The 18,303-nt window shown below is 38.5% G+C and overlaps 1 protein-coding gene across 1 annotated transcript in view; it reads right to left on the minus strand.

Annotated features, from left to right (window-relative positions):
• dachb (dachshund b) overlaps positions 1 to 18,303 on the minus strand; it is a 123,077-nt gene that overhangs the window by 51,772 nt on the left and 53,002 nt on the right. Inside the window, exon 2 of the mRNA XM_053343145.1 lies at positions 2,449 to 2,564. Coding sequence (XP_053199120.1) covers positions 2,449 to 2,564 — 116 coding nt within the window. The remainder of the gene's footprint in view (positions 1 to 2,448; positions 2,565 to 18,303) is intronic.

The following is an 18,303-nucleotide window of genomic DNA, read 5'->3' on the forward strand; positions in this document are numbered from 1 at the left end:
TTTGTTGTCAACCCCTAAACAATCTGTCTTTTCTCTCCTTCTCACCATCTTTTTCTCTGCAACTCTCTCTCTCTCTCTCTCTTTCTGGCAGGCGTTTTTAGGTTTCATCATCTCCTCTGGCGACATCCCTCCTTTCTTCTCTCCATTTATCCCCTCTATCTTTCTCTCTCACTTCTTTTTTCTCTCTATCTCTCAATTTTCACTTTGTGAGCTTAAAAGAAAAACATCTTTTTTTTTAAAAAAAAAAAAGCTCTTTTGCCGATGGTTAAAAGAGGACGGAGAGATGGATGGAGAGGAGAGGAGGAGAGAGGGATGAGTGAGGGAAGGAGGAGAAGGGGGCAGATTAGGTGAAAGAAAAGAAAGTGAGGAAAGGGATGAGAGGATAGAAGAGAAGACAGGTGAGAAGAAAAAGGAAGGAGGAAAGGAATGGAGGTATCTTGCGTAGAAAAGAACGAGGGATGAAAAGAAGTGGGAGATATTGAAAAAGGTAAGGCATGAAGGATGAAAGGATGCATGAGATGGATGGAAAAGGAGGAGAATAAAAGAAAATGAAAGGGAAGGAAGGGAAAGGGAAGAGTTTGAATGAGAATTAAAGGCTGAATGAATGAATGAGTGCTGCCAATGTGTCTTAGTGGCCAAAATCAGTACTGCAATTATTATTATTATTATTATTATTATTATTATTAAACCACTATTAAAGGCACATGCACAAAACTTTTCAGCACACACCTCCTACTTAAAATAATCAATTGTTTTATCATTTTTTAATTCTGACAGGTTCAGTTTTTGTAAAATTTCCCCAAAGCCTAAAAAAGTCATAATTGACGTCTAAGCTAATATTAAAATTTAAAGTCTACTAAAAACATTTGTTAGCATTGAAATGACTGGACTCCACATTAATGGCAACAACTAAGATGTGACCATTGAAAGCATTTTGACTACATCCACTGCTCACATCACATGACTTACATATATTAACATGCATATTGTTTATGCCTAAAGTCACATGATATGGGTATCCAATCACAGAATAGTCCGTTAACATGTCGTTCTCTTATAATGCAGATTACACTTGGAATAACCAAAAAAGGGGCTTAAAATTACATTTCTTTACCACTACTTCCTCCTCAATGGTCTTTGGAGGTGTACACATGTGTCCGACAAGTCCTCTAGATTAATGCTGTGTTACATTTAACTCAGGAAGTTGGAAGTCGTAGCGGGGAATCACACCCGAGTTTCAAGTGTTTCAGTTCAAGAAGCCAGAAAACCAGTTCTATCCGTTGTTAGCCATTGATAGCCATTGATAGCCAATGTTAGTTGATTAGCTAAAATCACATTTCGCTGTACTTTGCACGTACAAACATCGTAGCAACATGTCCACAGATAGAAGTTTTTACATTACTGTGTGTACGACTGGCTTAATAAGACAGATAAGTCCTAATAACAACAGGATATTAGCACAACTTTCACACTGTTGATGCACAGAGCTACCATCTTGGAGTTTGAGGTTGAGGCTGGTGAGGTTCTTCTGACCTCCCCAGCTGGAAATATTTGACTTCAGAGTTTCGCTCCAGTTGCAATTTCGGAGCATTTCCAAGTACAAATGGAATGCGCCATTAATGACAGAATATGGTGTTTTTTTTCTATCTGGTGCCCCCATTTAGCAGGATGACATCATGAGTCTGTTACAAATTACCTTTGAAAAGTAAAATGTTTTATGGTCAGGTGACAGTGCTTTGGTTAAGGTTTGGTTAGGTTTTGGCACAAAGAAGCCACATGGTTTGAGTTAGGAAGACGTCTGGAAACATGAAACAAACCATGTTGAGTCAATGTTTTGTTGACCCATCGACCCAGACCTCCTCCTAACACCGACTTTGCTGCCGCTACAATAACATCACCTGACTTCCTGCTTTGCTCCTGTTACATAATTACTATGGCTAAGCTAGAGGCTTTTGTCACTTGAACATAAATATCAAATGTCAATTTTAGAGCACTTGCTGACAGGATTGTGTCGCTTCTGTTGACTTATCCTAAAAAATAAAAACCAACCTGAGCAACCAGGAGAGGGGCAGAAAATTAGGTCAAACTAAATGTCCTTCACCATGCATCCCCAAATTAGGAGCTGAGGACATTCTCCTGCTTCTTAACCTATATAAACCGTTTTAAAAGACAGCCGGTTTATCTGAGAGGTGCATCACGGTGTCTCAACGCTCACAAGAAGTTGACATTTTGATAAATGACAGGACAGCAGCACTGTGTAGCCTATTAATACAGTATGTGCTGCCCCATTTAGATAAACTAGTGAATCAATGAATCCATGCAGAGAATGAAAAAGAGGAGTTGAAGATGGAGGAAGAAAGAAAACCGACTTAAAAGAGAAATTACTTGGCTTTCACTCTCTCTCTCTCTCTCTCGCTCTCTCTCTCGCTCTCTCTCTCTTTCTCTTACCAGTGTGTGACAGCAGGTTGGGGGACAGCAGGCCGGGGAGGCCCGGGTGCAGCAGCCTGGGGCTTTCCTGGATCCCTGCACCAGAACAACGCTTCGGAGGACGGCCCGGACGAGAGCTGCAGGGGGAGAAAGAAAGAGGAAACGAGATTAATTACTGTGACATAGAAATACGTGTCAGCTGCACTCGTTTTGCTGCTATGCTGTATTTAATGTACTGCACTATATATGTATCATGTTTTATGTAATTCATGTGTCTTGAGTCTTCAATTTTTATGTTAATTGTTTACTTTTAATTGTGCATTTACACTCCTGAATAGGTTTAAAGTATTAATATCTATTATGTAGTTTACAGGCTAAAGACTGTAAGCGAGACTTCTGGGTAGGCATCAGGCAACACAAGTATAAAGGAGCTTTTTGGACACATGCATGACTTTTTTTAAACTTTTAGTTAACCAATTTTTCATTTTTAACCCTTTATGTACCGTTCAAGATCTAATTTGACCCAGTTTTACATTTGAGATATGAAAACACACCTTAAAAACTTTTCTTTTAGCCAGAAAATGTGATGACTTTTCCCTGAAGTGACCCAGAATACATTAAAATGGAAATATTTCAACTTTTTAAAAACATTTCAGTGCAGCTGATACACATTTTTATTGAGTTTGACCCACGAAAATCACAAACCAGCATTCAGAAATACACCTTTAATATAATACATTGAAATCATTTTGTTCTCCTGTGCTATGTAACGTTGGACCAATGTATAGTGTGATTGTAAATGTTTTTTCTCCATCAACAAAAACCCTGAAAACTGAATAATGAACTCTCTCTGCACTCTGAAAGCGTCATGAAAGATTAATTACCAATTTATTAATGACTGATGAGGTATTCATGAATGATTTGTGGTTCAGAAATAGTATATAGAGACTAATTATGAAGGGAATATTGTGAAATCCCAGAACGTGAACAGTATGTAAGGCTTAAGATGTAAACAAAAAACACGACAAATTCCATAAGTGATGTTTTTGAACTGTAAACTCCAAACTTCCTGACGGAGAACGTATAAAACTGGCCAAATATAAACATTTTTGAACATGTAAACAGATTAAATATCATCCGGACATACATCTGGCAGACAGGTGCGCAGGAAATGGAGTCATGTTGATTTTTTATGTATGCATATCTCAAATGTTGAAGGTGTAATTGCCTTACATGTTTGTGATTTGACTGACTGACTTCTTTTTTTTTTTTTTTTTCATTTTGTATTTCAAGTTTATTGCATTTACTTAAAGATCCCCTCCAGACATGAGACTCTTTAAGACTGCTTTGGCTAATAATTTGTATCTGACTTGGGTTTTCCCACAAAAAAAAAAAAAAAACTCGACTCGACTCGTAAACATTTCTTAGAAGGACATGCTGTACGTTCAAAAGAGGCTTCAGGTCCGCACATTGCAGTATAAGTGTGTATAATGGACCAAGACTGACTTTAAACTTTAGTATAACTTTAAACTTTAAGGTGAAAACAAACTCTTCACTCACATCTTTCTGCAAAGAGAAGCTCAAACATCCAACTGAAAAAAACACATTTTTGAGTGAAGGTGGACTTTATTAAAAAAAAAAAAAAAAAAAAGGACAAAAGGATGATATATTATAAAAAGGAGTCAATGTACTAGTAGATTAACTGAGAAACAGCTGATAACAATAACAGTATTTACACTTCTTTTCCAAACTAGAAGGATTTTGAGATTTTCTGATAACGTATGATTATCATAGTTTAGTTTATTTCAGTCATTAAACTCAAATATATATGTATAAATAAAGTAAATAATCATATGTACTTGTTTTCTTCATCTCTCTTGAAAATGGTGAAAAAACAAAAAGAAAAATAAATAAATAAATAAATAAAGCAGTTTCAGACCGAAAAGGTTTAGGCTGAAGTATTTGCTTATAACATGAACCCATGTCTAGTCTTTTAAATACAACATACTCTAAACTTTCAAAATAAAAGTCGTAGTAAAGTATAATTAAAGTTTGCTGAGCTTAAAGTGAATTAAAGTTTTTACTTATGCTTAAGTTTTCTTTAATCACCTGCTGCTACTTTATCTTCTGTCTTTTCTGTAAATTTCATACTTAAAGCTTGTTTTTGGGTCTATTATCCTCCGATGGCTCAGAAATGAAAACTGTCTGGCTGCACCGTTGGTTCGAGTATCACTTCGGCAGTCAAAGCTGACAGCTGGATGTTCCAGCAGAGACAGCAGGTCGCTCGGACGTAATCGAATCACAAACTGACAACACACAGTGCACAGTCGCTTCAGAGTACTTTCACTGGCTGCCGTACTGGAGGAAAGAGAGTGAAATTAAAGCCTGATTGGTTGATTTCAAGACAGTCCAACAAACAGGAGGCTGAAATCTGATTGGGCTGTGCAGAGGGTCGTTTTTATAGTCGGTGTCTCTGGGTAAATGACGTGACGAGCATGAAACCGTCTTTACTCTGTGACATTTTCACACCTCCAAGTACTAAAACCAGCAGGAACAGCAGGAGTTGCCACATCTTAAAATATCCCCCACTTTAAAAACAGACAGAGCTCGATATTTATCACTTTGTTCGGCTTGGACATGAGAAGAATACTGATGCAAGACATGGAAACACGTATTTATGATGCATTTAATGGATCATCATGATAGTCAAATGCAGTAAAACAAAGATAACACTAGTATAAAATAGTCTGAATGTCAAAATATTTTCAGTAACAAGCTGTACTGGTTGTTTTTCGAGCTTTACATGCTGTATTATTCTCAGTAAAAGGCCTCTAACATCATGGGTTGCAGCTATCATTAACGGCACTGAGATCAGAGTCATTTTCCTGGAAATTTGAGGGGCTTTAGCAACCTGGTGGGAGCTTACATTCAATTAAAAATGTGCACTTGTTTGGTATTTTTTAGGCTGATTCCACTATTTTTAAACTAAACTTAGGACAAATATAATGATTCAGTATTTCTCCACCAGTATTTCATCCATACCATTCACAAATTACATCCTATGAAGTTCCTATTTGGAGGCAATTTCAGCGAACATATAAGGAATCATTGAGAAATATAATTGAATAACTTGCTCAATAAATACAATATATAATCATTGCATCTTTTCATTTCGATCTTTAGGTGTTGTTAGGTTGAATCTCCCCTAATTAACTTTATGTTTTAGAAGTCTTAAATCCTGGCTCCAGTCCTGCTAACAACTCCTTGTCTTATTCCTTTCTAAGTCTCTAATACTAGCATTCAATACAATATATATTCATATGTATGTGTCGTGTATATTTGCAAAGTTTTAGGAAGTTGCTCAATAAATACAATATATAATCATTACATCTTTTTATTTCGATCTTTAGGTGTTATTAGGTTGAATCTCCCCTAATTACCTTTAAAATGTCTTAAATCCTGGCTCCAGCCCTGCTAACACCTCCTTGTCTTATTCCTTTCTAAGTCTCTAATACTAGCATTCAATACAATATATATTCGTATGTATGTGTCGTGTATATTTGCGCATTTTTAGGAAGTTGCCAAAGGATGAGTTTAAAATGTAACTGCATTGATTAATTAATTAATTGCCAATTATATTGATGGATTAACTGTTTTGAGTCAATCTTTTAGGGGGAAAAAAAGTACAAATGATCTGATCGCAGCTTCTCAAATGTGATTAATTTCTTGTTTCTTTAGCTTTGGGTTGTCTACTGTTGATCAGGACAACAAAAAAAAGAACATTTTAGGTTTATTTTTAATTCTGTCAATCAGCCTAGATTAAAATGTCCAATGGGAGCTTTGACCGAGGCTAAAGATGCTAACAACATGAGATGTAAAACATCATCTCCCACAAACACAAGCCCAATAAAACATGTTCTACATTTGTAAGTGAGCCCGAATACACATCTACAACACACACAAACATATGCATCTCTCTCTCTCTCTATTTCTGTCACACATGCACAAATACATAACCTACTGTATTATGCATGTGCACGTAGGCATAAATAATCACTCAAACACAAGAATACAGTAACTGCACACTAAACATAAAAGGTACACACACACACACCACACACACACACACACACACACACACACACACTCACTCAGGAGGTGCGCATGCAGGCCAACTCTCTGCAGGGTGGCTAAGTAACAGATGGCCGTCCAAAGTCATTTACACCTAGAGTGAGAGAGAGAGAGAGAGAGAGAGAGAGAGAGAGAGAGAGAGAGAGAGAGAGAGAGAGAGAGAGAGAGAGAGAGAGAGAGAGAGAGAAAGTGGACCAAAAGCTAAAAGCTGTACAAGACGGGTGAGATTGGAAAAGAATAGAATAGAATAGAAAATAGAGTAAAATACACGGCCAAGGTCTATTATTAGCTATCCAAACTATATTATTATCATTATAAAATTGATCTTTATTGGATTTAACACCCCAGCTATCCAAAATAGTGCTACGTTAGCCGAAATCTATAGTGCCGTGTACGTAATTGTAATACAAGAGTAACGCTGTTTCTTTAATTCCACGTCTTCTTCATGGATCATCAGCTGGTGATGACGGTGACTTTTAATTATGTAACTTTAGCCTCAATCTATAGCCTGATATTACATGTAGCCATTAAGTGTATATTTAAGACTTTTTTTCTTCTTTTTTTTTTACAGCTCTAGAGAGAGTCTCTGTCCAAAATCAGCCAATTCAAAAGTGGAATATAAAAAGTGTAGTGTTTATGCTTTCTATGCAACGTGACAATTTTAGCATTTTCGTCTAATTCAATGTAAAACTTAAGAACTGTAATATGAATTTTGAGCTGCAAGCCTACCACATTATAACTGCAGACCACATCCATGCTGTGCTAGAATGAAAAGCTCAACGGGCGTAGCAACAGTGACTTACGAGGGTCGGGGCTTAGAGAAGCATTTAAGGGCAGCCATCGTGCTTTTTGTGGTTTTCTATCATTTATATACTTGTATGATGTTGGACGTCCATGTTAAACATACTCAAATTACAAAACTTTGGGTAAACATAAGTAGAAATGCTCCCTGCAGGTCAAAGTCAAATCTGCTCTGAATATTTTTTTCTACCTCGCAGATGAGCTGATGTAAGTTTTTTTTACCTGTTCTTTGCATTGACTCGCATTTTTTAGATTGGTTTTCAACTCAAACATGTATAGATGTATTTGAATAGTTGACATTTTGGGTAAAGAACAAGATAAAGTAGCTGCAGCTTTCTGAACCTAACCAATCTGAAATTAGTGGGTTAATTGGGAGGAAGCTCTTAAAGAGACAAAAGCTAAAAACGGCCTGTTGGAGACAGAGGCTGAACTAACGGATTTCGTAAACGGTTAGTATAAAATACGTTTTTTGAACTGTAAATCACACCGAACGAAAACATTCAAAGCAGTTTGATATGAAGCCATAAACTGGACTGGTAATACCTAACTTTACCACTAGGTGACTCAGCGACAGTGGGAGCCCATGAATAAGAGTGTAGCGACTCCACAGTTTGACAACTGACTGAAAAATCATGTTTTTATGTCTTGTAACAACCATTTAGCTTAACTTTTCATCTTGTGTTAGGGTGTCGTGTGAAGCAGCTAAATCAGGTTTATCTGGGTTATTGGTGAAATCTGTGCCGTTAGCCTGGGTCAGCCTACCTTCTCGTATTTGGCGTCCAGTGGGATGGACAGCAGCAACCGGCCCCATCAATGTCAGAGCCTCCATATGAGACTCTTAGACATCTCATAATGATAAATGCCGGTTTAGTCAGTTCATATAAAATCAAATCGAAATTCCAGTAAAGGCCCAGTTTAAAAATATAGACCTGTAAATGTTGCAAGATATACCCCCCCCCCCCCCCCCCCCCCCCCCTTTAATCACTTATCCAATAACACTAATACAGAATAGAGTGGATGCTGAGGTTTTCAGGAACATGTGAGTATGTCGGTCAGATCCCACTGGGAGTGGTAGGAAGAGGAGGGAGAGAGAGAGAGAGAGAGAGGAGAGAGAGAGAGAGAGGAGAGGAGAGAGAGGAGAGAGAGAGAGAGAGAGAGAGAGAGAGAGAGAGAGGAGAGAGAGAGAGAGAGAGAGAGAGAGAGAGAGAGAGAGTGTAAAAAGATGTGGAGAGAAAATGTCTGAAAATGTTTTTGGGGTGTGATCTTGTACGTGAGAAAAAGACACACACGCCTAACATACACACACACAACACACACTACAAGAGAGAGAAGCAGAGGAGCATTGAAGAAAGGGGAAAACATGAACCTTCACTTTTCCTCTGAACTCTGCTTCACCTCTCTTTCTCTTTGTACCACACATACACTCATACAATAAACCACACTATTCTCTCACTCTTTAACACACATACACACACACACACACACACACACACACACACAGGTGTTTGCATTCAGACCTTAAAGCCTTTCCATCAACAAACGTCCTACTACCTTTCAACTTCCACACATACACAATGGATGCATGTTACAGTACCAGGGTGTGGTGTGTGTGTGTGTGTGTGTGTGTATGTGTGTGTTCATCTGCATCCATCCATGCATAAGCAATATTAAGGTGTGTATGTGTATCCACGTGAATCCATGTCGTGTGTGCGCGTGTGTGTGTGTGCAAAGGACACATGATATCGCCTTCTCATTAGCCTTACAGTTCTTTGTTCAGAGTAATGACTGCAGTGTGTGTGTGTGTGTGTGTGTGTGTGTGTGTGTGTGTGTGTGTGTATGAGAGAGAGAGAGAGAGAGAGAGAGAGAGAGAGAGAGAGAGAGTGGTGTATGAGAGTGTGTGTGTGTGTGTGTGTGAGTGTGTGTCCCGTAGGGTTGCCATATGTTGGGCATTAATCCTCGTCAACGGTCCACTCTCCTTACTGCACCGAGCACAGGAACAAAGAGCAGGTCACACACACACACACACACACACACACACACACACACACACACACACACACACACACACACACACACACACACGCACACACATCAAACACACATGATTGAACGTAGAAGCTTTTACATACAACAAAAAGGGGAAAGTACATCTGCTCTTACACATGTTACATACTCAAGTGCACACACACACACACACACACACACACACACACACAGGTCACTTTTGGGGACATTACTTAGACTTTCATTCACTTCCTGGAGACTTACACCAACTATAACCGCTACTTGTCTAACCCTAACTTTAACAACTGACCCCAAAAATTAGCGTTTCTCCCAATTGGGGACACAGCTTTTGTCCCCTATTGGACAAGCTGTCCCCAATTAACTGGTCTTTAGTCTGAAATGTGTCCCTGAATGTTAGATAAGTCAGACCCTCGTACACACACTCACACACACACACGAGCACAGCCTGTCCACTGACCTACATTCATTTTTTAACCCTTAACCTTGACTTGCATTCAAACCCTTTAAATAGAAACAAATCTGTTTGTCCTTCTCCGGCTTTCATCGCTTCACCTGAACACATTCGTCTACAGTGGAACCATTACAGGACAGGTTGGCCACTGACCTTTGACCTTAATACGATGAAGCCACATTCAGACTGTGACAAGCAAAGCAAGCAGAGAGACAACAACGTCACTTCTTGTCGGATGTGATCGGAAAATCAGATTCCAGTTCCTCCTTAATGAGATTTTGGATGTAGGACTATTTGCATTAGCGATTAATATACCGACTATTTTTCTCAAATAAAGAAATTCATAATTTGGCCTTTAAGATGAAAATAGTGAAAATGTCTGCAACACTCTTTTATAGCTCAGTGTGATGCATGTTGTGTCAAATTGCCAGTTTTAGTCAACCACCTGTCAAAAAATTGCAAACATTTTGAATTTACTATCACACATCATCAATAATAGCAGCAAATCTCGGAAAATGTTTGACATTTTTCTGCTTTTAAAATAGTCTGCTGGTGCTGACACACTAGTGTCAAGGTGGCCTGAGTGCTTCTGATTGTCAGTCTGAATTAGGGACGGGCATTTCAAGCTAAATTATTATTTGATATTCACTGTGAACTATTCAACCAGTCTTCGAAGATTCCCAAGACCCCCTCGGAAAGACAGAGAGAGAGAGAGAGAGAGAGAGAGAGAGAGAGAGAGAGAGAGAGAGAGAGAGAGAGAGAGAGAGAGAGAGAGAGAGAGACCCATTCAAAACTCTACCTTTTTATTTCTAAGTCCTGTTCTTTATTGAAGCAATGCTTGTCTAAATGAGCTTTTAACCCTCCTGTTGTCCTCAAGTCAAGGAAGGAAAAGGAAAGATGGAAGGAAGGAAGGAAGGAAGAAGGAAAAGGAGGCAGGAAGGATGGAAGGGAGGAAGAAAGAGGGAAAGGAGGGAGGAAGGATGGAAGTTAGGAAGAAAGAAGGAAAGGAGGGAGGTAGGAAGGAAGGAGGGAAGGAAGGAAAGGAGGGTGGAAGGAAGGGAGGAAAGGAAAGAAGGAAAGGAGGAAGGAACAGAGGAAGGAAAGAAGGAGGGAGAGAGGAAGGAAAGAAGGACGGGAGGAAAGAGAGAGGGAGGAAAGAAAGAAAGAAGGAGGGAGGAAGGACAGACGAAAGGAAGGAAGGAAGGAAGGATGGAAGGATGGAAGGATGGAAGGAACAGTCAAAACAGATGGGGTCAATTTGACAGACTTTTATGGTCCAAGATGCTTTTATTTTGTAGGGCACAATGAGCTAGACTGTGTGTGTGTGTGTGTGTGTGTGTGTGTGTGTGTGTGTATGTGTGTGTGTGTGTGTGTGTGTGTGTGTGTGTGTGACATTTCAAAACAATCAGACTTAAGGTGTGAGGGCCTTTCCAAAAAAAAAAAAAAAAAAAAAAAGCATTTCTGGTTCCTTAATTAAAGCGCCACCATTTGGCCGATTGGGCTCATATTTCTTGGGAAGCACATGTACATCATTTCCAGTTATTGAGGCCAAGTTTGACGTTTTTAGCTCATTCCGGCTTACAGAGTTGCATAAACTGTTAGCCATTTGAAAATTATGAAAATCACGACCTACAGTAGAGTAAACGGGGCCAAGTCCGCACCCCTAAAACCTACACCACCAGCATCATCTTTACTACTAGCAGATATATGATGTGCCAGTTTACATTTCTACTCTGGTAACTCTGGTAACGTTTGTATTAAAACTGATGCAGGATGTTAAAAACTGTGCCGACCATCAGTCAAAATTAGAGCTTAATGGTGGGGTTGAAATCAATATGAAGACATTAATAAGAACATTTTTCAATATGTATATCAGACAAAGTGAAATTAACTGCTGGGCTCCACTGTTATAAAGTACAAGACAACATAATGGCACAATTTCTATTCTATTTTATATTATATTATGTATTTTATTGTGAAATTTCCAACCTTTTTTTTAGTTGAATTGTATGTAGATGTATTCAGACTCTTCACACAGCTGCTGTAACAACTGAACCCCCCCCACACCCCCCCACAGGGATCAATAAAGTCTTATCTTATCTTGATTGATCTATGATTCCACAGTAAAATACATCAATAAAATAAAATTTAACAAAATAAAATAAAATAAAATAAATAAATCTCACAAAGTAAATTCTAGTACAGACAGCTTCTTCTTCTTCCTGTTTTGTGCCGTAATTTAAAATCTGACACTGTGGGTTCACAAAAAAAAAGGAAACTATGACAAAGAGAGAGCTTTAAAAAACAATCAGCTGTTGTTTGTTTATATTAATTATAATAATGTGTCTTAATTACCGATGTAACGAACTTATCGATGTTAATTAAAATGAGACGCACGGCAGCAGCAGCTTTTCCGGAAAAATGTTTGCTGCTGCTGTGTTGTATTTTTGTTATTTGATGATCTTTTAATTGGCCGAGAACACAAAACACATGCCGCGAATGGAAAACATAAAGCTGACATTTCACACACACACACACACACGCACGCACACACACACACACACACACACACAAGAGAAAGAGAGAGAGACCCAATGATCTGATGAGCCACCTTGAAGTAAGTCTTCCCACTTTGACACACACGCACCCTCGCCTGTCCTCCCAAATGGCCGTTTCTATGGCAACGGAGCCTTGATCAATACTCCGTCATTGGCTCTGATGGCCGGTCAGGGTCGGTCACACACACACACACACACACACACACACACACACACACACACACACAAACAGGCATGGCGGTGAATAAGCACGGACTCGCTAACACGTTTGACAGATTGATTTAGCTCTGAACGTGCAGAGGTCACACACACACACACACACACACACACACATACACACACACACACACACACACACACACATTAAAACTGTCACACACACACACACATACAGCGTAGTTTATCAAAGCCTGGCGCGGTCAATACGTGGGGTAGAGAGACGGGTCAACCCTCTTTAGTTGAAATCTTTCATCTTTCTCTCCCTCCTTTCTTTTATCTCTCCATCAGCCGCTGATCCATTTCTTTTGTTTTTCGTTTTTGTTATTGTTGTTTTTCTTCCTTCTCTCCTCTCTATTTTTTTGGGAAGGGATTTCTACTTCAACCCTCCGTCATCTTGAGATTCATACTCTGTTCTTTGGTTTTCTTCTTCATATTTCATACTTTTCTATCATTCTACCTCTTTTCTAGGCTGGAGAGTGTTTGTGGTTTTTCGTATATTTTGGCCGTCGTATTGACTGATTTGTAACTTTTTATTTTTCATTCTTCACGAAATATATTTTATAAGATACATAATACATATTTCCTCCTTTGTTCGTAAGACTTTTACAGTTATTGATTCATTATTTATTCATGTATATATGTCTTTTGTTGTGTGATCAATTATTCATTGCAAAAATAAAGAGATACCAATTCAAACACAGAAACATACAGACCTGGAGAGACGTAAAACAGGAAGTAAAACAGGAAGTAGCTGTACTGTACATAAACAAGCACCAGGGCTACAGCTAGCCATTATTTTCACTATTGATTAACCTCTCGATTATTCTCCTAATGAATCGATTGGTTGTTTGATCCATAAAATGTCAGAAAATGATGAAAAGTGTCGATAAATAAATCTCAAAGCCCAAGATGACATCCTCAAATGTCTTGTTTTTGGTCCACAACCCAAAGACAATCAGTTCACTGTCATGGAGGAGTAAAGAAACCAGGAAATACTCACAGTGGAGCATTTGAAAGCATGTCTCCAACCAATGAATCAATGATCAAAATGGGTGAATTACAACTTTAGTAACTGACACCTAATCCATGAATCGACTAATCGTTGCAGCTCTGAACGAAACAAAGAGACATGAAGAGGACAAATGTATTCAACCCACTTATGGTTCATTTACATGTAATCTAATGCAATCCAATACACCACAACCATCACCCACTACCACCTTAATAATAAACATAAAGTAGAATTATCACCTTACTGACTATGTTAACAAAAACTGAAAACATATAAGCTTCTTAAAGCAATGGTTCGGCCTAATTTAGACCTAGCGTCATATGCACCATGAGGTCTATCCCAACACCACCTCAGCCGTTCAGTTTCATTTGGTCGGAAAATAGTGGAGTTAGAGCTATCAGCTGAACGGCTTAGTAATAGTAGTAATAGTTTATTTTTGGATAGGGACAGTGCATATTGATGAACATCGATGTTAGACATCTCTGTAAATATGCTGGATTATAGCAAAGTTGCTAATTTGCATCCGTAGTCCCTAGTGAGTAAAATAAATATAAAAAAGAACAGAAGTCGAAGAGGCAGCAAATAAATAGATAAGACACAAATAAAACACACATAACACAATACACAGTCAAGAAGATGTCAAATCCAGACAGGATACAGCAGTTAGTACAGTTAGTTAGTAGTCCCGTTAGCTAACTTTCCGTTAGCACAGGCGCTAACGGGACCACCAGTGTATCTGGTAAATGACCCCACTAATAATGTCTGGATTGGCTACTGCTAAAGCTGTAAACATCGTCGAAATATTGCGAGATTTCGTACAGATCTTTAGATGTGCTTAGCGGGATCTCGCGAGATCACGCAGTATTTCAGTGATTGCGCGAGATTTCGACAATGTTTACAGCTTTAGCAGTAGCAGCAGAGTAAAAGCCATCAGGTAAGTATTATTTTAATAAACTCCTGGTGTACTTACAAACTTTCCAATGCATCCAATGCTTTTGAGGGAGGTTTTTTTTGTATTCTATCTATTGTACAGAGAAGGAGGAAGAGAAGGAAAAACAGGTCTAGTAAAATACATATTGAATATATGTATATGTATATTATAAACGGCTGAGGTGGTGTTTAGATAGACCTCATGGTGCATATGACACTAGGTCGAAATTACGCTGAACTATCGCTTTAATAGTAGAGCTGTTGTATTAGACTGCATTACATATCAGCCGATATTGGTTTATAACAGATGTATGGATATTGGTGTAAATATTATCCGGTATGCATTGATATTTTTTTAAATTCTTAAAGTCATATAGACAGCATTTTATGAATATTTGATCCTTTTTTAATGCGTTTTTTCATTTATAATTTACTGTCTCAGTTCACTTTATACAATTAACTTCACTGTTAAACTATCATGACTACATTACACGTCTTTGTCACAAGTGTTTGATATTCACATTTGAGGGATCGCTGCAAATAATGTATCATATTCATGAGATTATTGGCCGATGTATCAATAATTTACTCCCTATTATCAGCATTTGCCCCAAAGATCCAGCATCAGTCGAGCCCTAACACATACAGTCCATGTATATATGAGGCATAAACAACAAGAATCAGCTCAAAATAACATGAAGAAGGATTATTTATACAGTTTGAAGGAGTAACTCTGGCCAGTATGTCACGTTTTCTGGTTTTGTAGCTTTTAATTTTACTCTGGTATTTTTTTGTTTCTGGTTCAGAATAGAAACAACTTTATTGTCCACCGATGTGGGCGGACTCTTAGTCTGCACCACCTCCTCCGCCTCTTCTCTCTGTCTGTTTCCTGTCTCCCAATATCTCTCGCCCCATCATAAATCCTGTCACAGATATACGTCCTCGTCCTTTGTGTGTGTGTGTGTGTGTGTGTGTGTGTGTGTGTGTCTTTATTCTTTGTTTTGTAGCCGAAGAACAATCTATTCTTTTTAAAGAGACAACAGAGAAATGGGATATATGTCTGTCCACACACACACACACACACACACACACACACACACACACACACACACAGGGGCATCATAATCATGGACGCTCACGGACTCACGGAGCGAACAAGAAGGAGAGAGAGAGAGAGATAGATAGATAGATGGATAGAGAGAGAGAGAGAAGAAGAAGAAGAGGAGGAGAGAGAGAGATGGATGTTTACTTTCCTCTGGGCTTCCGCCTCTTTGATTGGACAGATGAATGACTTCATTGTGTGTGTGTGTGTGTGTGTGTGTGTGTGTGTGTGTGTGTGTGTGTGAGAGAGAGTGTGTGTATTTGTGTGTGTGTGTTTCCTCCTCCTCTCTTCTTTAGTGTCTCTCTCTTTGAAAGAAGGAAGGAGATGAAGGAGTGCGAGAGAGAGAGAGAGAGAGAGGAAGAGAAGGAGATACATAAAGAAAAAAAGGAGAAAGAAAAAAAGAAAGAAAGACTATGGAGAGGATGAAGGGAGTAAGACAGAAAAAAAACAAAGGATGAATAGAGAAAGACAGAAGTAGAGTGAGGTAGCCAATAATAAGTATTGATTGATAAGGGAAGTAGAGCGAAAATAATAGGGAAGGAAAAAAAATCACCTTAAAACCCAGAGTGGAAGAAAACAGGAAAAGTACATTGATTAACTGATGACATGTCTCTCTTTTCTTCTCATCCCTCGCTCCCCCCTCACTCCATCCCTCCCCGCCTCAACTCCCCCCAAAACCAACCACCCTCTATTTTATCTATCATCTCTCGCTCCTCTGATTGTCGCAGCTATTCATTTTTGTACTTCCTGTTTCGATCCGAGTTTATTTGCTCACCTCTACCTCTATTATCTGTCCATCCTTTCATTTGTCTATCATCCATCCATCCTTCTTTTTCTTCTTTTTCATCTGACGGGCCAAAAGGTGCCATAAAATATTTAATATTATTCTACGTTTATTGTGCATTTTTAAAAATATATTTCCATTACATTTACATTATTATATTAATATATGTGCATTTTTTAAATATATAAAAACAGAGGAATAAATAAAAATTAACATATAATTTTTTTTAATTTTTAAAAATAAAATAAAAATCTAATTGACAGTCATGTAAAAAAATCATTAAAAAAATATATTAAAAAAATGTAAAAAAAAAATGTAAAAAAAATAAGAAAAAAAAACTTAAAATATTTTTAAAAATTCAAAAAAATAAAATAAAATAAAAATATAATTAAAAAAAAATCTTTAATAAAACAAAACAACTACCAAAAAAACCCATAATTTGGTCTAAAAACAGTTCCATCCATCTATCATCCCTCCATCCACTGTATCAGTCTCTTCATCCATCCATCATCTATCATTCATTCAGCATCTGTCTATCTATTATGTAGATTTCTATCCATCCACCTGTTTAAACATCCAACTGTTTGACTGCTGCTGTACATTTACTCATTTATTTATCCATCTATCCATCCATCCATCCATCCATCCATTTACACATCTATCATCTATATATTATCCATCTTTCCATTCATCCATTTTTCCATCCAGCCATCCGTATTCACATCCAGCTCTGCATCATCTATCCATCTATCTATCATCCATGTATTAATTTATATCTGTCTATCCATCCTCCTACTGTATCCATCTATCTATCCCTCTATCCATCCATCCATCCATCCATCTTCCAGCCTCTTTCTGACTTTCTCTACAGAAGAACATCTATCTATATTTCTGTTCATCCCTGCATCTATCTATCTATCTATCTATCTATCTATCTATCTATCTATCTATCTATCTATCTATCTATCTATCGCTCTATCTATCTATCTATCGCTCTATCTATCTATCTATCTATCTATCTACCCATCTATCTATCTATCCATCCTACCCATCTATCTATCTATCTATCTATCTATCTATCTATCTATCTATCTATCTATCTTTTGGCTAACCACTCTCTCTCTCTTTCTCCAGAGATGAACATCTGTCCATCCATGTATCAGTTTAGGTCTGTCCGTCCATCCCCCCACTCTATCTCTCTCTCTCTCTCTCTCTCTCTCTCTCTATCCATCTATCCATCTATCTCTCTATCTATCTATCTCTCTGCCAGTCTTCCTCTCTCTCTCTTCCTCTCTCTCTCTCTCTCTCTTTCCCTCTCTCTAGAGGAACAGGTGTGCAACGGGACAAGAGACAAAAACACTCCTGCATTTTTAACCAGCACCTATTAAATATTAAACACTGCACACACACATACACACACACACACTCACACACTCTGTCACGCACACACACACACCGGCCGACACACAATCGCTGACGAGACAAGTTATACAGGTCGATGGGCTAACGTGTGTCTGCATGTCTGTGTGTGAGTGTGTGATGGCTTTAAGCGTCATTACCTTACTTCCTAGGCATGTGGGCAAACACACGCGCACACACACACACACACACACACACACACACACACACACACACACGGGGAGGCAGGGATAATTCATACAGGCATACACGGTGCTCTCACATGTTAGCATTTAAGAGGTAAAACTATAACAGACTCCATGCTCTCTCTCTCTCTCTCGTTCTCTCTCTCTCCTCTTTCAGTCTCCCCCCCCCTCCTCCTCGTCCTCGTCCTCTTCCTCCCCCCTCCCTCCTCCTCCTCCTCTCCTTCTCTTTGAAGTGCTCCATAACAAACTATAACAACAG

Source organism: Scomber japonicus, chromosome 22 (assembly GCF_027409825.1).
Source record: "Scomber japonicus isolate fScoJap1 chromosome 22, fScoJap1.pri, whole genome shotgun sequence".
Lineage (NCBI taxonomy): Eukaryota > Metazoa > Chordata > Actinopteri > Scombriformes > Scombridae > Scomber > Scomber japonicus.